This window comes from Clupea harengus, chromosome 10 (assembly GCF_900700415.2).
Source record: "Clupea harengus chromosome 10, Ch_v2.0.2, whole genome shotgun sequence".
Classification (NCBI taxonomy): Eukaryota; Metazoa; Chordata; class Actinopteri; order Clupeiformes; family Clupeidae; genus Clupea; species Clupea harengus.
Window position 1 is genome coordinate 1,567,243 of NC_045161.1, and position 21,163 is coordinate 1,588,405.

Consider the following 21,163-nt stretch of genomic DNA (forward strand, 5'->3'; position numbering starts at 1 on the left):
ATCCTACGTGTATATATAAAAACTGTTTATGGACGTCACAGGTTTGATCAATTACACTGACCTTCTCACCAGTCATGATTTCACGCTGGGCACGTGGCCTCTGCCATGCTGAGTGTTGCTGCAAATTTGGAGTTTACCTGTACTTGCCATTGAATGGAATGATATTGCCATACTGTTAGAAGAAGACTCTCCAGTACCGTGTGTTTTGTATCGAAAATGCAAGTAAGTTTAATACATTCAAACTAACGGGTAAGGACAACATTAGCAAAGTAGCTCGCTATTGCATTAAACGTTAAAGTTAACGTTACTCAGTGGCAGACATTTTCGTTTTTTGCTAATGTTAGTTGTTCAGCTGGCTATGGCAGCTAGCTAACATTTTACAAGCATGTGTGTAATTTTAATCTGAAATGAAATCAATGCGTTTAAAAGAGCTTGGGTCAAGCAAGTTAGTTAATATTTCGTGGCTGCGATCCGTAATGCATGCTATTTGGAAAGAAAGGTAGGTGTCTAATGTTCACGATAGTAATTATATTACTACAGGAGTCGTGTAAGTCATGAGGTTACCTCTCTTTCACATAGAATTACATTTCCGCTAACATTGCTTTACTACTAGCTACTCTCGCTCTCAATTCATAATGTAGGCTTAATTAAGTTAAGTTGCTTCCCTTTGCCAGTCATGAATGTGAATCAGGATCAGTTGTTCTCGGCCCTGAAGAAGGATGTGCGATCCTTGTTGGTCTCAGCCAAATTTGGCGTTGCACCAGACCAGCTCAAGCGGGACTACCAGGCATTAGTCGGTCACCCTCTACCTCTGAGGGTGCTTGGATTCCGACATGTTCTGGACATGGTTAAAGAGATGCCTGACGTTGTCTGTGTGGACTATGGAAAAGATGGCAGTATGATGTTAAAAGGTAAGAGATAAAACCAGATTCAAACATTAGATCTCATCTACATTTTAATGTTTCCACTTATTCCCTAAAATCTGAGTCAAATCCTGAACATGTGATAGATATCCTCTTATAAATCCCTCATATAGTTCTAAGACTGCCTCATGTCATTGTAACATACTTACACATGTCATAATTAAGTGCCTTTTATTGTTCAGCTGTTTGTGATGAAACCACGAGAGGTATCCAGGAACTGGTGGCCAAGCAGAGAACCACCAAGGCTAATAAGCCTCCTCTCCGGCGGACTCCTCCTGTCAGGTCCTTTGGCACAAGCAGACTACACTACCCACAGGTCAACTTGGTCATCATGCCCAGGCGGGTCTCTGGCCCTCCGCCGCTCCCTGCACATCTGCGAAGCCAGCTCCGTCAGCTTCTGTCTCAGGGTCCACTGAGGTTGTCCGAGTTAGAGCAGCGCTACGCACTCCGTTTTGGACGCCGGCTGCAGCCCGAATGCTGTGGCTATTACTCCCTTGCCGAGATGCTCGCCGCCTCGACTGATATGATCGCCGTTGAACAGAGCCGGAGTGGGTCCCTACTCAAGCTGAAGAGCTTTATTACCCCACTGAAGAGCTTTAATACCCCACTGAGGCCGGTGACACCCCGTCACAGTGCAGGAGATCCCCAGCACCATGTGTCCAGTTCAGCGAGCAGGCCGTCTCCAAGCTTAGGTGTGAAAGTGGAGTGGTACAATATGTCTTGGTTGATTTTATAGAGCTTGGTTTGGTGTGCGATTATCCTGAGTTTGACAGTAGCCACTTTTGACAGCATGTTCACATTTCTTTCAATACTGTAGCTTAATGGTTTAAACAATAAAAATGTTTGTAAAATTGTTGTAGAAAATGTTGCAATGTTATTTATGATGTGGCTCTTTTGACCTATCCACCTCAGTTTCAAAGGAAAGTCGGCCTCAGACTGAAAATAAGAACAATGTAATTCAGCCACCTTTGTCAGAAGCGCCAACTACCAACACTGACAGGCAGGATGCGGAGTCGCCTGTGGATCGTCAGTTCTTTGAGAAGTCTATCTTAAAGGTTCATTTGTCTTGAGCTCAATCTATTTATCAATGTATCCATCACACAAATCATTTTAATTTAAAGTACCTGTCATTTGGAACCAAAATGACCATTGTTCAAATGAAACCATGACTTTTGTGACTAAAAGCAGCTGTTTCTGCTATGTTTCTGTGTGCGAGCAGCTTGAGGAGCAACTCCGGCAGCAGATCATTGAGTTTGGGGATGCGGGCACAGTCAGCCCGGAGTTAAAGGCCAAACTCCAGCAGGTCAGTCAGGGTATGAAGAAAACCAACCTCTTAAGCTACAGTTAGAAATGCCCTTTGACCTTTCTCTGTGTCGTGCGTCCCCAGATCGTGGCTGGAAACACCAATGGAATCGCCCTTCATCAGCTCCCCCTAGTGTACAAGGTAGGAAAGAAAGGCTTTGCCTGCGTTGCCATTGGGCAGATACTCTAGATACTGCTTTATTAAAGGTTTAGTTCTTTTTTTTTAAAGCAAAAGTTAGATAGGTACATCCAAAATCCTCCTTTTTTTTCTCTGGAAAATCTTCTTGGTAACTGTAACAAAGATTCTGAAGAGTAATTGAGTATAGTTTTAGTAGAAGTGTTTAACAGCCAGATAATCTGCATGATTCAACAGCTGTATTTAATAATGAGAGTGACCAGTATTACACCAGAAATCCCTATTTGTGATTAGGTAGTTAAAGTTAGTGAATAATGAATAGTTACAATAATACTTGCAACCGTAGTGATGGTAAACATCAAGGATATCAACTTCCGTAATATCAGACATATCTCCTTTTCATGATGTCACTTGACCAAAACCGTGATCAGTGGGGCAAGTTTATTAGTGTAATGTAATCAATTGGGCTTTTGAGTTCTTTTGCTTTTCATGGTTTTAGTTTTTTAAGATCATACACCTCTCTGCCCTGTTGCCAAATCTGAGGGAAAGTAACTACGGACAACACATTGTGTTTATGTTTGTTTATGTTTATTAAGGATCCCCATTAGTCTACACCGTAGTGGAAACTATTCTTCCTGTGTTGTGCACAGGGAATCAAAATCACATGTGTGTGTGTGTGTGCAATCAGGTTTAATTTCCAGTGTGGTGAGGTAGTCGTCCTGTCTCATATTTAGTGTGTTGTCCTGTGACCTCTGCTCAGAACATGTTTGGGGAGGACCTGCCCCTGGCTGAGAGTGGCTTTGTGAACGTATCGGAGCTGGTGGGGGCCATGAGTGACGTCCTCTGCGTGAAACCTTACTCGGGTCCCCTGATGGTGATGCAAGCATCAGACACCTCTGAAAAGGGCCACTACTTCAGCTGCGAGGACTCCCACTGGGATAGAACTACAGAGGACGACACGACGGATGACCCTCAGGTCAACGCTGAGGAGAAGGTCAACAGCACTCTCCAACAGGTATGGCAACCTGCATCTGTGCGCAACCCTCTGCCTGTGAAGCTGTTAAACCTTTGTGTGTGTTTGACGAACTTTGTTGTAAATTCCATTGTGTGTGTGCAGGGCATGTTTGTGTGTACGTATGGTTTTGTGTACATTGTATGTAGACCTGGTTGGGTGCCCTACATTTCTGTGCAGAAGTAGATGTACCTTCTCTTGGTACGTGTGTGTGTGTGTGTGTGTGTGTGTGTGTGTGTGTGTGTGTGTGTGTGTGTGTGTGTGTGTGTGTGTGTGTGTGTGTGTGTGTGTGTGTGTGTGTGTGTGTGTGTGTGTGTGTGTGTGTGTGTGTGTGTGCGCGACAGTGGTACAGGAGGTAGAGAAGTCGTTTAGTAATCAGAAGGTTGCTAGTTCGATTCCCTGTCGAAGCGTCCTTGAGCAAGACACTGAACCCCTAATTGCTCCTGATGTGCAGTGTGCCATCAGTGTAAATGTAAAAATGTGTATACATCCTTGTAAGTCGCTTTGGATAAAAGCGTCTGCTAAATGTAAATGTGTGTGTGTGTGTGTGTGTGTTTGCCTGTCTGTACACAGGTTTTGGAGCAGGTCCCTGTGGACTCTGTGGTGCCCCTGGATGCGGTGCAGAACCAGAAGCTGAAGGCCCCAAACCAGCGCGGCGAGAGGGAGCTGCTGCCCGTGCTGGTGGAGCACGTGGAGTCACCTGGACACTTCTACGTGCGCTTCGAGGGCCAGGAGTCTCGCATGCTGGAGGACATGATGCTGCAAATGAGGTTCCGCTCAGTGCATTCGATTTGTCATTTTTTTATTTGTGCCATATATTATATATACTACTTCAAGAGCAAACATTAAGAAACTCAGCTGGCTTGGTTCATAAGGAGCAGAGATGACAGATGAGCTGGCATGTATTACTGTCTTCAGGACCTTTAATGCATGCCCAGTGATGAGAGATGAGCTGGCCTGTATTACTGTCTTCAGGACCTTTAATGCATGTCCAGTGATGAGAGATGAGCTGACCTGTTTTACTGTCTTCAGGACCTTTAATGCATGTCCTGTGATGAGAGATGAGCTGGCATGTATTACTGTCTTCAGGACCTTTAATGCATGTCCAGTGATGACGGATGAGCTGGCATGTATTACTGTCTTCAGGACATTTAATGCATGTCCAGTGATGAGAGATGATGAGCTGACCTGTTTTACTGTCTCCAGGACCTTTTATGCATGCCCAGAGATGAGCCAGCGCTACAGGCTGCTGCAGGGCTTCCTGCGGCCGGGGCAGGTGTGCTGTGTGGCCCCCAGGGACATCTGGTTCTATCGGGTGGTCATCCTCCAAGTGCTGGACGGCCAGCAGGTGGAGGTGTACTACGTAGACTTCGGAGATGTTACCACCGTGGACAGCGACCGCCTTTGCTTCCTCAAGTGGGTACCTCTTTACTCTTACTCGGTCACTAGTCATTGATGTGCTTGCTTTTGTGGCACTAGCTGTATAGTCTGAAGGCTCTCGATGCATTTCATTTGATTGAAATATTGTGATGTACTCTGTTTTGATTTAAAATGATACGTCTATGCTAAACCTCAAGTAAATGTTCAGGGAGGCCCAACACAATGATGGTGGTGTTTATGAAATGTATAATTATAGAGTAGGAGGCATTACAACATGTCGAATGAAACTGAATGGCAGAGTCCTCATGTGCTACACTGCAAATAACAGTGAAAAGATTGTTTCCCATGTCAGGGCTTGCTACGCAACACTCCCCGCCCAGGCCATTCCATCATCCCTCTCAGGGGTCAAGCCAGTTGGGGTAATGTGGAATCCCATATTTGTCTCCTGTTGAAATTAGGCATTCTTCAGGATTGTTTGGCCTGTAACTACTAGGGATGTCACGAGAACCGATACTTACGGTACCTTTCGGTACTAAAATAACAAAACACCGACGATGCCCATTTTTTGAAGTACCGTAAGCACCGTGAGCGCCGATACCAGCTGTTTTTCACATGCAGATGTCATTTACTATTGTAAACGATTCAACTAGTGGAGGCGGCCAGGTGCGCAGTGTTGCCAGACTGGAAATGGCGTATCGTATCAAAGGCTCAGTCAGTGGAGGATAATTATCATATCTGGCAACACTGGGAAGGCGGTTGACCAATGACAGTCCTCTCTATAGTCAGAGCTCGCGCAAAAAGGTGGAATGAAAGGGAGATACCCTTTCCAAAACTACGTAGTAACTAGTTTGTGAAAGACCCAGAGAAACACAAATATCCGACGAGGCAAAATCCCGGACACTTTTGGAATCCCTGCCGGATGCATTTTTTAGGTCTCGAAATTTGTTTTATGTCCGGGTAAATGAGGACGTCTGGTCACCCTACTTTGCAAACAATGCTACCGTGTTCCAGACCAAAGGAGGTAATACTTCCAATTTAGCAAAGCACCTGAAAGACCGTCTTCCGGATTTGTTTGAAGAATTCAAGAAGAGTTTTGATTCATATTAACAACATCCAAAGAATGCACTTTTTCAGTTTTTTTTTATCTGTCATACTGAAATACACGTTACATGATGTTTAAGATGGTGGGCACGTGTGTTAAGCCATTGTATGTTATGTACGTAGTTTAGGTTAGCTATGCTGTAGTTTTAACGTTAGTCTATAGCCTACCTTGGTTAGAAGGAGAGAGAAAGAGAGCATGTATCTTGCAAGTATCATGTCAAAAGCGAAATTCACTGAATGTCCTAGTTTAATATAGTTACAACTGAATATGCAATTGGTTTGAAAAAACACGATTACCCAATTTATTTATTGTTTTTGATGCCATAGACTCAATGTAGCCTAAAAGACGATTTGCGAGTAACAGCTGGAATTTCGCCGCGACCACACTGAATATTATTTTATTTTGTATTTAATACGTCCTTTAAGAAGCTGTAGTCTTTAGGGGTGTGAAATGGTGTAAAAAATTATGCAATTTTGCCCAAACTCATGTTCATCTTGTTAGCTGAATGGCTGCACTGTTATATCCACTGTTTTGTTTTGCACTGTTGTTGTTTTTGCACAGTACCTGCCTGGAAGTCTGGAATGTGTCTGGGGACACTAGTTGTTGCACTATGACCATAAATTGCACTTTATTATGTTGTGATATACAAAACATGTGCAATAGAGCATGTCTTATGACATTTTGCTATCAAATATTTTAGTAAAGAAGTTCATGTTTCAAGTTGAAGTACATGGAAAATCCTTTTTTTTTTTTTTTAACCGTGGTATCGAAATTCGCATCGAGAATCGTGTTATTTTACTGGTATTGGTACCGACTACTGAATTTTTGGTATCGTGACACCCCTAAGTAACTACGTAAGAATGTCTATAAGTTGCAAGTTGTTAATACCATAGCTGATATGGATAGTATATGATGATATGGATAGTGATAGATAAAAGACCTTGGGTATGTGACTAGATGCTTGTAAAAGAATGCTGTCACTACAGTAGTGTTGCTCCAGTGCTGCCATAATAATGTAGTATAATATTTAACCAGATACTGATATAATGACTGAATTACTATTTGACTATAAAATAATGTAACTGGCTAAGGTTACGGAATACCAAAACTACTACCACGATTACTATTACCATTTGTAGTAACATGTAAATGTATCTCATGCCTTAGTATCCCTTTTAAAAAAGAATGAAATCTTTAAATTTACATTATTTTTGAAAGTGTTCAGTCACCTGTACACATGAAGAAGAGTATTATAAGAAGGACCTTTAAATCAGGAAAAGGACTGGTCCAGTGCATAGATAGATGTACATATACAGTATTGATCTTTAACACAGGGCTGCTGGACAGCAAGTGCCATTGGATGTTTCCAGAAACTGTGCTGTGATCGACTTCTGGTGGCCGCCATAGACTGTTACCGTGGCGCCTTCATGCAGCTCTATCTGTGTGACACGCACACCCAGGAGGATTTCTATGTCCACAGCACCCTCCAGACGGAGGGACACGCGCTACCCTGGGCTAAAGCTGAGTACTTGGAGGTTAGTGCCCTCAAATGGGTGGAGGTTTCACTGGAAAATCTCAACATATATGTAGCTCTACAGAGACACCTCATATATCAAGTCTTAATGATCAAAATTCATGTGACATTGTGAAATAGGCCTTATTTGTGGACATTTCAGTGTCCGTCTACAAATAGACCACAATTCAGAATGAAATTCCAACACTGATGTATTTTAAAATGGCAGACACTGCAAAAAGCTGTAACCACGAACATTACAGCGGTAATATGTCACAGGCTACAGCTACAACAAAGTTGTTTGAGAATTCTTGTTGTAAGGGCCATTCCCAAACAGTACAGAATGCTACGTAAGTCCTTCTGTCAAATTTGACAGAGCATCAAGCAGATGTCTAACTGAATAGTGCATAAGTTAACAAAAGCAATGTATAATGTGATATCTAGAAATAGTTTTTTTTCTGTTCTGATTTTTCCCCCCTGTGTTTTAGACATCTTGTCAGTCCAACCCAGTGTCTTTGTACCTGGGGGAGGGGGAGCTCCAGCCGGTGAAGATCCCAGAGTCGGCCCTCGAGGAGACGCATGGAATTACCACATTGGTCCCAAGCAGCCCAGAGCAGGTGACCCAACTGACCATCAGCCCCACAACACTATGGAGCCTCATATCATTCATTATCTATACGTGCACCGTTCTTCACTTCACTTGGTTACCAACTATCTGAATCACTTTTTGACATTATCAGAGTACAATACTAGCTTCATTTAGAGCAGTTTCTTATGTAACAAGAATTCAGTCAGATGACTAACGTTTTTGAACATCGAAGTTCTGCTTTGGTCACTTTGTGAGACAGCTCACAGGTCTAAAATGCTTATCTTAACTTTACTTACCACAGGACTCCAAATTACTGCGGCTTAACTGTCCCAATTGCGGAGCCCTAGACTCCTCTCCAGAGCGCCGTAGTGACTCTCACCTGCCTAACTGCTAACCTGAACCATGTTCGGTTCCCATTGGTCTGCTCACTTCAGAGCTGCTTTTGTCCTGCAATGTTTATTCAGTATTTCATGTTTTTTTCCTGCAGTTTTCGGGTGAACTCCGTTAGTTGTTCTCTTCCTCTCCGGAACGCCAACTTAGCCACGCATGCTAGTAGCAGTGGTGAGAGACGTGGCTAGCCCTCGTGATTTTGTTATTTTCTTTATCTTCTTCGTCTGCGACGTGCATCTCTCTACGCATAACGCATACGGTGGGTATGCAATCAATCGAAGGGACAGTCACTCGGCGTGGTTAAACTGCCTAGGTCTTGAACATGCTAACGCAGGGTTGGCTAACTATAGCATGCTCGAATGTAATTATAACCTGGAACAGACCACACACACTCAGCTAAGGTTCTGATTTTTGGCCTCCATCTTCCAGGACATGGAAATGGCCAACTAACCTGCCTGGTGTGACTGCCCCCATGTCAAGCAGTCCGTAGCTAGCTATCTGGTGCTGTTGGCCAACACTGGCATTAGACCTGCCCCCCCCCCCCTCTTACCCAGGGAGTCAAACCTATAGGTCCTCTGCCCAAACAGCACAACACAGTGTCCATGTGACTGGCCTACCTCGCTGAGCTGGAGGACAACATGTCAGGCGTGTTTGCATGTCCGCACTGCCTGACTACGCTATGCTCACCACCCGTTGACCGCCTGACTACGCTATGGTCACCACCCGTTGACTGCCTGACTACGCTATGGTCACCACCCGTTGACCGCCTGACTACGCTATGGTCACCACCCGTTGACTGCCTGACTACGCTATGCTCACCACCCGTTGCTCCAGTCAGCCTGGTCCACAGTGGGCTTGGCTGTGGTTGCACAGAGGCACCTGTGGCTCAACCTGTTAAACATGGCTGGCAAGGACAAGAGTGCATTGTCTGGATCAGCCCATCTCCCCAACAGGCTTCTTCGGTCCAGCCGTGACTGACATGCAGGTGGCTTATCAGTTACTTCGCACACAGTGGCCAGCCCTTCCTCCCAACAGCCACTAGAGACTGCCATTACACTTCAAACTAATCAGGCCAACAGCTTTAGCTTCTCCTGGGGCATTCATGTACAACTATACCCTGGGTATTGGAAACTATAAGCAGAGATGACAAACAGAAAACCACCCCAATTTTGGGCTGTGCCTGTGTCCCATGTTAGGACATGGTGGTCCGCCTCTGTACTGAGAGAGGAAATAACATACTGCAGGAGAAGGCCATCAGACTAGTCGCGCTCTGGCTTTTACAGACACTTCTTCATTCTGTCTCAAAAGGGTGTGGGGGTGTGTGTGTGTGGGGTGTGTGTGCCCTATGCAAGACATAAAAGCCCTCAACAAGTACTTAAGTCATTAAACCTTCGAAATGGTAACTCATCGTCAGGTGTTAACCTCAATATGCCAAAGAGACTGGGTTTCCACTGGATGCACACAGACCATTCTTCTGCTTACTGGGAGCTCAAGCCTCCCAGCTCCTGGGAAGGTTCAAAAACCAATGGGCAGTGTGTTATACACCTGATGACCAGGGAGTAGATGTGTGTGTCTGTGTCTGTGTCTGTGTCTGTGTCTGTGTCTGTGTGTGTCTGTGTGTGTCTGTGTGTGTGTGTGTGTGTGTGTGTGGGGGGGGGGGGGGGGGGGGGGTTATACACCTGATGACCAGGGAGTAGATATGTGTTATACACCTGATGACCAGGGAGTAGATGTGTGTGAGTGTGTGTTATACACCTGATGACCAGGGAGTAGATGTGTGTGTGTGTGTGTGTGTGTGTGTGTGTGTGTGTGTGTGGGGGGGTTATACACCTGATGACCAGGGAGTAGATATGTGTTATACACCTGATGACCAGGGAGTAGATGTGTGTGTGTGTGTGTGTGTGTGTGTGTGTGTGTGTGTGTGTGTGTGTGTGTGTGTGTGTGTGTGTGTGTGTGTGTGTGTTATACACCTGATGACCAGGGAGTAGATGTGTGTGTGTGTGTGTGTGTGGGGGGGTTATACACCTGATGACCAGGGAGTAGATATGTGTTATACACCTGATGACCAGGGAGTAGATGTGTGTGTGTGTGTGTGTGTGTTATACACCTGATGACCAGGGAGTAGATGTGTGTGAGTGTGTGTTATACACCTAATGACCAGGGAGTAGATGTGTGTGTGTGTGTGTGTGTGTGTGTGTGTGTGTGTTACTCACCTGCCCAATCCTTGCCTGCCTTGTAGGTGTTTCAGCCACTTCCATGTATGCATCTAGTTCCCTATATGTGAGCTGTGCCTCACTGATTTCCCTCAGAGAACCAAGGTTTCAAAGAAACAGGAGGTGATTAAACTGTAGCTAGTTTGTCTTCATAACCAGAAGTTATACAATTAAATGATGAGATTTCAGTTATTATGTATAGCTCAATTACGCCTTTAGCGTTAGCCACCAATGTGCTATGGAACATACTGTATGTGTTTACATATTTGCTACACAACAATGACAGCTTTCTCAAACTAAAATAATGGTAACATGTATGTCTGGATAAGGATAGCAAGAGTAACACTTCGGATACTTTGTTAATGTAATGTTAACATGAATTGAAACGCACTCGCCTAGAATTTTTTGAATAAATGTTAGAAGTGTTTTTTTCCTTTCACCTGAGAAGTTTTTGAGCATGTATAATTAATCCCAGATGATCTGCTTTGAATGCAAAGTCAGGTTCTTGTGTACATGACTCGAGGCAGGCCGGCTACACCACTGATCTCATCTTCTTCTGTTTTTGTCAGTGTTCCGCGCTGGTAAACATTGTTCCAACTCTGGCATTTAACGGCAGACTAGAACACTTGTAGGAGTATATACTGCCCCCGTCAGGTCCGGAATAGAATTGCGTTCCTGGTACCTATAGTTCTGTAGAAAAACATGTCCCAACAACCCTATTCTGCTGACGCAGGAAAGGAATTTATTTCATATAGTTTTTTATGTAGAGATTTGCCCTGATCACGTACATATATAGTGGTTTACATCCGAATGTAAACCACTCTACGTCCTCCTCTGCACAATGAGAATGATATAAATATATAATGATATTCATTTCTATAAATGTGGTGTAGGAATGGTGCATGAATACATGTGAGTGCTAGTTGGGTTTCACTTCTGTGATGCAGAGGTCATCTGAAATTTCGATTTGAGTTCAAGTTTTTGAAAATTATGTGATTTTTTTTCAGTGCATTCATCCTGTCACTAAGGACAACATCCTGGAATCTGGCTCTCTGCCTAATGTTCCCGTCCTGGAATCTGCCCCTCTGCCTGACATTCCGGTGGTGGAAGCTAGAGCCCTACCTGCTGTTCCCACGGTGATGACTGACACCCCCGAGACGCATTCTACTGACATCACTGAGGTCATTGTGCTGCTCAAAAATGCCTTTTCACACATTCACACTTTCACACTTTCCCTCACAGTGCAAAGTCATTGATTTTGCAAGGCACTGCAAACAGGGCCAAACTGAGGTCACGGTATGGTAATGATTTTCAGTCCTTTTGTGCTAACCCACTTGAGCTCTGGTTGTGTCTTTTGTATTAACCAAAAATAGCTGTAGATCACATTTCAGTGTTTTGTGTTTGTGTGTGTGGGCACGTGTTTACATGTGTGTACATTTCAGTGTTTTGTGTTTGTGTGTGTGGGCACGTGTTTACATGTGTGTACATTTCAGTGTTTTGTGTTTGTGTGTGTGTGGGCACGTGTTTACATGTGTGTACATTTCAGTGTTTTGTGTGTTTGTGTGTGTGGGCACGTGTTTACATGTGTGTATCATTTCTGGTGTGTTTCAGGATGAGGTCCAACCCAAGGTCAACCCTTTCGAGGCGCTGCTGTGTAAAGACGTTTTGATCTCAAGTGACTGGGACCGAGGCTGGAACCCTGACCGGAACAGGAGTGCAGAGAAGCCCTCACCAGTGATGGCACATGATGACCGCATCCCCAAGGTAAAAGGTGTGTGTGTGTGTGTGTGTGTGTGTGTGTGTGTGTGTGTGTGTGTGTGTGTGTGTGTGTGTGTGTGTGTGTGTGTGTGTGTGTGTGTTTTATACACCTGATGACCAGGGAGTAGATGTGTCCCTGACCGAAACAGGAGTGCAGAGAAGCCCTCGCCAGTGATGGCTCACGATGACCGCATCCCCAAGGTAAAAGAAGCTCACATGGAGTTTTACACCTTGAAACACCAGACCTTTCCAGACTATTAACCGCGGTTTATACATTGATTTAGTAAAACCGCTGCAGCCCTGCAGTTAATACACAGGTGCTGTTTATAAGCTAGTAGGCTGAATGGTGTCATTTTAGCCTATTTGGGGCTATATGAAAGTTTAGGCCAAAATCAAACCAAATCAAAATGAAGGGGTCCGATTTAAGCCGTGTGCAAGGCTAAAATGCAACTCGTAAGGTAGAGAACCTTACCAGTAGTTATTTCAACAGAAACTCAACTGCATGTCTTAAGATGAGGTTATTCAAAGGGTAAGAGCTTCACAAGCACTCGGTCAAACAGAAGATCAATGCACTCTCCTGGTGATGTAGAGAACCTTACCAGTAGTTATTTCAACAGAAACTCAACTGTATGTCTTAGGATACGGTAAGAGCTTCACAAGCACTCGGTCAAACAGAAGATCACTGCACTCTCCTGGTGATGTAGAGAACCTTACCAGTAGTTATTTCAACAGAAACTCAACTGTATGTCTTAAGATGAGGTTATTCAAACGGTAAGAGCTTCACAAGCGCTCGGTCAAACAGAAGATCACTGCACTCTCCTGGTCATGCTTCCATTAGCTCGTCAGTATCTGGTTCAGTGGGCACTGCCTTTTCTCATAGTTTATGGCCTTCCCTTAAGAGCACGTTTAATTGACATTTTTGTTTGGTTTTATATATACACACACACACACACACACACAGAGAACCCATTGTCCTGCGTACATCTCTTTAACTACACTGAACCCTATCCCTGATGAGCCTCATTGAGCACTGAAAATGAATGTTCTCAGTCATTATCAGGATGAGCAGGAGAGTGGTGTTTTTAATGGCATCTTCCATGACGCGGCACAGACATTCACCGCCTCACTCTGCCTGGCTCCTTCTTTCTGTTTCCGGAGGCTCTCAGCTGTTGGCTGCCTTCTCCTCTTGGGTTGTTGTAATGAGTTGATTAAGTTAGTTGCCCCTGATCTCACAGCCTGCCCCCCCCCCCCCCCCCCTCTAACCCTCCTCGCCTCTCCCCCATGATCAGGTATTCAGAGTGGCTAAATCATTCACTCCTACGGGCTCCAGCCCCCCACTAGACACGCTTGTGTTGCATCCAAATGAACCCCACCCCCCCCCCTCACCTAAAACATAAATAATACATGGTGACAGTGGCCAGGAAATGGAATTCATCTGGGCCAATTCTTTGTCCTTCTGAGTAATCCATCCGATAGTGGGACGGACTGCTAAATGATTCATGCTGATGTTGTCCATAGGACCCTGTTCTCTGTGATGCTGCTGCACAGCTTCTTCTTGGGAGACCAAGCCACAGAGAGGACATGCTAGAATGATGAGCATCTGGCTCTTCTAGGGGATTGCTTCTTGCAGCCCTCAGGAGTGTGTGTCTGTGTGTGTGTGTCTGTGTGTTCTTACATGGCACAATCATGGTCCTTCCTTTTTATTTTAGTTGATGTGTTCGGTGTCCAATGCATTCCTTGTAGTTCTCCATCTTGCACTACAGTAAGTGCTTTATGTGGTTCTGATCTCATCCAAATCTCATCTCGTATAGTGAATCTTGTGTGTTCCCTGCACCTCGGGGAGGGAGGAAGATTGCAAATGAAATGCATTCAAAATGCTTTGTGTCTACCATGGCACCGTTTCTCCAGCAGAAGATCCTCATTTAGCTTCTCTTTCATCGCCTCCAGGGGTTTTGGATTTTAATGAAAATCTTCAAAAGGAAAAAGTTACTGGCTTTCATTCTGACCACACACACGTACTTCTCACTCTCACTCACTCTCACACACACACACACAAACACACACACACACACACACACAGATACACACACACACACACAGATACTGGTGTATATTCAAGCAACATAAGTTAAATGCATAGTGTTAGTCCTTACATGTCAGCATAATAGTTTTGACTTAGAAGTACTATTGTGTCAAAATGTCTACCATGACTGGTGAGCTCCAGAAGAAAGGAAACTGAAGTTTGGCAGTGTACATGCATACGGCATGTTGTTGTTTACCGGTTCCAACCATGAAAGACTCTCTAAAGTGATGACATTTTGTGCTTCCGATGATCTGACATTCTCTCTTGACCCTCAGCATGAGTCATTGCCTGACTCTGTGTCTGCTGTGGAGCTGTCATCACCTAGGACAGAGAGCTCACCGCCGGACCCCCACACCACCCCCACACTACAGCATCCGCACCCTTGATCTGAAGCAGGGGGAAATCTGCAGCACAGGTAGAGCACACACACATAGGTCTGACAAGGGGGGGGGGGGGTGTCGTCCTGTGAAGTGAGCGTCTGACACTATTTCAAACGCCCTTAGAGTGACTGCCAGAGAGAGAGAGAGAGAGAGAGAGAGAGAGAGAGAGAGAGAGAATCTTGACAAACTGACTGAAAAACATGGCTCTGAGCTTTGCACAGCAGATATGTTTCAGATTAGGGCTGAACGATTAATTGCATTTGCGATTGAATCGCGATATGATCTACATTTTTTTTTTTTCTTAAGATGGTAAATTTTACACACAGTGTTTAAAAAGTGCATGCCTTGTGTTTATTCTTACAATGACTTTGTTTAAATTACTTAAATGCACAGTGGCAAAGCCACCGATTGGTTGTTCTTGATTCTGTAATGAGCAGTTAAATAAGAATTTAAATTGTGGGAAATAATATTTTACACTAAATGTATCTAATATTGTGTTGGTCATATTGAAATCATTCATTACGATTTGTTGGGGAAAAAATTAGGATAAAATAAAAAAAATCGCATATTAAATCGCAATCGCAATATTGGGGGGGGGGGGGGGGGGGTGGAATCGCAATTAGATTATTTCCCCAAATCGTTCAGCCCTATTTCAGATGATTTCAGAATTCTTGAAGTTTCTTAGATGAACCCACAGGGAGGTTAATAAATGAACAAGCCAAAGCCTTGCCCCCTAGTTGCCTCTCACCAAGTGTCTTGGGCTGTTTCAGGTGTGGAACCTTCCTCTCCGATGGCTCCTGGATTCACCTTCCCATTGCTCAGCTCTGGGGGGCGGATCACTCCAGACAAACTGTTCCTGCACCACGCCTCTCCGCTGGCGCTGCGACCCGCCTCTCGAATGGCCGCCGGACTGCACCTCCTCAAGTGGTGACCTGGCAGAACCTACTAGATCTGGAAGAGATCAAGTAAAGTGTTGTAGGTTTTGTGTGTTAGGATTGTGTAAAGTTTGAAGTTAAAGGCACATTCCTTTATATTTTATGTGTGAAAATTTGGATCAAGATTTTTTTTATATATGTGTGTTATGTTATGTGACCAAATACAATGATGTTTTTGACTTATTTGTTCTAAACAATTTTCATTGATTTCAACTACTGTTGCCTAAAAAAAAAAAAGGAGAAAATGTAATAGAAAAAAATGACATCTTTTCTAATAAATCATTCTTTTATAATTGCATGTTGCCATTGCTTTATGAGATGAGACATGTAGATACAAATGAAATGGTCAGATTCGTGAAAAGGCTTAACGCAGGTTAATGTTCTAATACGGTGATCAATGCTGACTACATTTCTCTGGGACATGTCTTGTCATAAATTGACACCTGTCAAAAAATGAAAACCAAAATCCCGTGTGGATGTGCTCTTGATGCCATTGATGCCCGTTATTGAAAAGGCTTTTAATGTTCCAAAATAGCATCCAGATTTGTCTGACATTTCACATGTCCTAAGCACCATCTCCTATCAAAAAAGCAAAACATCGATTTTTGGAGCATTAAGCCACGTCAATCCTTTTCCTTATAATGTGCGTTAATGGAGAGGAAATCACTTTATGGACTTCAGTTTAGATTTTTTTGACGACAGCTGTAAGTGTTTGAGAAGACATGTCCAAGAGACATGATATGGTCATCTTTGATCGCTGTTTTGGAACATTAAGCCACGTTAACCCTTTTCATGTTGAGCTTTTTAGACTGTCCCCCTAGAAAGTGGACTCTAAGCAGACTAGAAAGTTTACTAAGAACCTCCGTGGTGTCCGTGTGCGCATCTGCAACCCGAGTGTAGCTAAAGCCTTAGACATAATTCCAGGAGTTAACTCACTCCCTGCTGCCACCTCGTGCTGTCCTTTCTTCAGAGAATATATATTCATCTGCATTGTAGTGAACTATAGTACACTGTGATGCATAGTAGTCTGTACAGTAAGATGTGTCTGAATAGTTAAGTGCAATACTGTAATACATCCATGCGTTGTAGGGTCATTCTTTTTAGTTTTTTTTTTTTACAATGAATTCGTGTCTAACAGTATAACAGTATATGTGTGACAGTTTGCACGACACATTTGAAAGCATTATCAGTGACGCTCAAGCCGTCATAGCAATCAACCCAGGTATATATACACTTTATGATTCATCATCTATCATCATACTCATGTTTGCATCTTGTTAAAAGAACTCCAATGTTTTGATGAGGTTTTCCTCTCCAGTCAGTACTTGGTCATTCTCACCCAGCTGTTTACTCTCAGCTTCGTGTAACTGACCTTGCTGTGACCCTCTTGCTGTTTTTCACTGGTCAGTTAGATCCCTTCAGGAGGCATCGATCAGCACGAGAGGAGCTAGTCAATAGGCTACCTGGTCTCTGGTTAGTCACCCCCCCCCCACACACACACACACACAGAGAATGGCCTTATGTACCCTTAGACAAGACTAATACATTTTCACACTCCTACATCTCTTCCATATGATCACACACACACACACTCCTCCATCTCTTCCATATGATCACACACACACTCCTACATCTCTTCCATATGATCACACACACACACACACTCCTCCATCTCTTCCATATGATCACACACACACACACACACTCCTCCATCTCTTCCATATGATCACACACACACTCCTACATCTCTTCCATATGATCACACACACACACACTCCTCCATCTCTTCCATATGATCACACACACACACACCTCCATCTCTTCCATATGATCACACACACACACTCCTACATCTCTTCCATATGATCACACACACACACACACACTCCTCCATCTCTTCCATATGATCACACACACACCACCCAACACACTCCTACATCTCTTCCATATGATCACACACACACACACTCCTCCATCTCTTCCATATGATCACACACACACACACACACACACTCCTACATCTCTTCCATATGATCACACACACACACACACTCCTACATCTCTTCCATATGATCACACACACACACACTCCTCCATCTCTTCCATATGATCACACACACTCCTACACTCCTACATCTCTTCCATATGATCACACACACACACACTCCTCCATCCCTTCCATATGATCACACACACACACACACCTCCATCTCTTCCATATGATCACACACACACACTCCTACATCTCTTCCATATGATCACACACACACACACACTCCTCCATCTCTTCCATATGATCACACACACACACACACACACTCCTACATCTCTTCCATATGATCACACACTCCTACATTTCCCTGTCTTCTTTTCTTTCATCTTCGACTCCCTGGGTGTCCCCTCTAAAATCATCACCTCTTCTGAAGGCCTCTCTGTGGGGGAGCCATGATGGTGCTCTTCTAATACCACAATCAAATGGAGACTTGGAAATGGAGAATGATGTTCAATCAGGAACATGCTTTTTATTCTTTACAATGATGCACATCAAGGGTAGAGAAGAGGCTTTCACATATACTTCACCCAATTAGACAAGGAAACAGGTGAAGTTGAAGTATCCTAATAGGCTGATGGGAAGGGTGTTAATCATTAGTCCCAACCCCACATGTATATGTATGAGCCCACTGCCACAAAATGTCTGCTCAAAGAGAAGGGCAAATACCAGAAGAACAGTCTCACTCTGACCTTGAGTCTGGAGCTTTAGGAAGACAGCTTCCACTACCCTTATCAGCCAGAACACAGAGTTCCACGTGGAACCTAATTGAATCTCTTAACTATGAGACGCACGTGACTATAAGATAGAGAAGAAGAAAGATAGTAAATTATGAAGAATAAGCCGTATGCAATAACACAATGTTCTTCATCACAGGGTCTCTGCCCTTAGCTCGGTTTGTTAGGCCAATTAGAGCCATAATGAGACCTTAACGAGCCCACAGGCACTGACCCTTGAGGATGTTTAGTCATCTAGAAATGGCTCCCATTGAAACCTGGTAAGCCAAAACAGAGAGGGCATATAACAGAATTATGCTGCACTCTGAGATCATTATATGTGCCAGTCGTAATCAGGTCCCAACTGGAGTTGTAGTCTCTCCTGTAGCTGGCAGGGTATAGCTCTGTCTCCGTCTTCTGCATGTGTGTTCAGAACATGTAGGCATGACTTAAGTGTTCCTCTATGGAGCAGACAAACATAAGCTTGAACTGGACCATCTAACGTGATGAATGAGAGTGACAGTGAAGTCATTTATGTTTTCGCTTCTCACAGACAATCTTGGAGCGGAGCTCTTACCCTTGTGCTGTAATTGATAGTCAAAGGCTTGCTGTTCGCACAGAACATGCCAGAAAGAAAAGGACACAAAAGAACATTCTATTGATCCAAACTCAACACCGGCTACTAAATATAAAGCACTTTGCTCCAGTTGGCTGAAGTCTGCATGAAGGAATGTTCATTACTCACTGTGACATGGCACTAATGTGGAAGCAAAGTGTAGGGCAAGTATTAAATGATATTGGTTTCTTGAAGTTAGTCATACATTGACATGTTTGCAAATACAATAAAGTAGACCTATTATAAAAAAAAAGATGTATTGACGGTTAAAATGTACATTTTCTTCTTTAGGTTTTGTGCTAACCATCCACATAGTATATACATATACAAGAGGCTTGAATATAATGCATTCGTTCTTCCTATTATGTTGACATTTGCTTCATTGGCTAATATCGGGTTACATGTGTGGTCGCCACACAATTCTTATGTATCAATTCGTATGTCAACACACTGGCCAGAATTCAGGATTGTTTTTCCAACAACTTTGTATTGCAACAGACACCGTTAAATAAAATCATCAATAATAGTTTCTGAATTATTGTAGTTGCTCAAAGTTGTATTTGGAAGCCCTTGTCTCTGTGTCCTTCCCAGTATTACTTAAAGAGATCGTACTGGGTGGAAGAAAGATACTTTGGTTTCCATTCTTGTCTTTATTCCCTAGTTCTTCTCATGCAAGACATTGGAAGAAAAGTTTTTCACATTTTGGAAGTAAGCAGCAAGCAAAATCACCTTGTATCATCATAAATTGGTGACATTACATGCAAAATCCAGATGGAAGCCAGAAATCCACAGAAAAGAGATCTGACCCAACCCTGAAAGCTTGACGTGGTTTTAAGACCGGATGTCTATGCAGCCAAGATCCTATCTGAAAGCAAGGGGGTGGTGGAACATACACTGACGCTGTTCTGAAAGCAAGGAGAACATACACTGACACTGTTCTGAAAGCAAGGGGGTGGTGGAACATACACAGACGCTGTTCTGAAAGCAAGGAGAACATACACTGATGCTGTTCTGAAAGCAAGGAGAACATACACTGACACTGTTCTGAAAGCAAGGGGGGAGAAGGACATACACTGACGCTCTGAAAGCAAGGGGGTGGCGGAACATACACAGACGCTGTTCTGAAAGCAAGGGGGGAGAAGGACATACACTGATGCTGTTCTGAAAGCAAGGGGGGAGAAGAACATACACTGACGCTGTTCTGAAAGAAAGGAGAACATACACTGATGCTGTTCTGAAAGCAAGGGGGGAGAAGAACATACACTGACTCTGTTCTGAATGCAAGGGGGTAGTGGAACATACACTGACTCTGTTCTGAATGCAAGGGGGTAGTGGAACATACACTGACGTTCTGAAAGCTTGTTGCTATTTTGTTCTGTGTAAGGATAGTGTAATTTGCGCACCTTTTCACAAGTTGTGGATCTAAAGAGAAGCTTTATGTTGGTCACTTCTTGTCACAAAACATGACTTATATTACAGCTTTTGATGTTTTAGGTAGATCTAATGGCATTCTTTGGTTTATTTCCATTGGTCCTTTGCTTGCATTGTCAATCCCAGTAATGTTGCAATTGGTAGTGAAAGGCTGACCTGAAGTAATCCTTCATTGCCTTGTCAAGTGGAGATATCTCTTGTCTAGATTTAAAACGGTCAGCATGTATAGGTGGAGGAGAGCAATGTTCCACCAGGTCTGCCACTTCGCAAAGTGATCATTTCGAAAAAAAACTCTTTATTTGACCTAAATGGGGCTGTCTGTCACTGGGATCAGATGGAGTGGAGTAAACTCCTTGGTAGAGGTCTCTGCCACACAGGCTGGGTAGATACAGATCACATAAACTGCTGCCGCCGCACAGGAAATCACATTATCCGGCCTTCGACCAGAGCAGAGCCCCACACTGTCACGATGCAAAGTCGTTACCATGGAGACTGACTCACCACACCACATCCCAGGTTGTCTTAGCTCCCCAAGGTGGGAAAACAGTGCTGTGTTATAATAAATGAACAACAATTCTGTATCTGGACTCAAGAAGACTAATGTGTTATGAATGGAGATGTGTCTGCTGGTCCA

The 21,163-nt window shown here is 43.7% G+C and overlaps 1 protein-coding gene across 4 annotated transcripts; it reads left to right on the top strand.

The window, feature by feature from the left end:
• Positions 1-70: 70 nt before the first annotated feature.
• Positions 71-15,948, top strand: tdrd5 (tudor domain containing 5). 4 transcript variants are annotated; one of them, XM_042708815.1, is made up of 16 exons: positions 71-222; positions 675-911; positions 1,106-1,615; positions 1,836-1,978; positions 2,143-2,226; positions 2,311-2,367; positions 3,122-3,376; positions 3,947-4,143; positions 4,580-4,789; positions 5,106-5,172; positions 7,190-7,390; positions 7,857-7,985; positions 11,568-11,741; positions 12,169-12,324; positions 14,677-14,816; positions 15,552-15,948. In XM_042708815.1, exons 2-15 carry the CDS (start codon positions 677-679, stop codon positions 14,785-14,787), a joined length of 2,529 nt encoding a protein of 842 aa, XP_042564749.1. In that variant the 5' UTR covers positions 71-222; positions 675-676; the 3' UTR covers positions 14,788-14,816; positions 15,552-15,948. The 4 variants fall into 4 exon arrangements, with proteins under 4 accessions (XP_042564749.1, XP_042564750.1, XP_031430807.1 ...); XM_042708816.1 differs by having other exon boundaries at positions 71-218; XM_031574947.2 differs by lacking the exon at positions 71-222 and adding an exon at positions 319-499.
• The last annotated feature ends 5,215 nt before the right edge of the window (positions 15,949-21,163 follow it).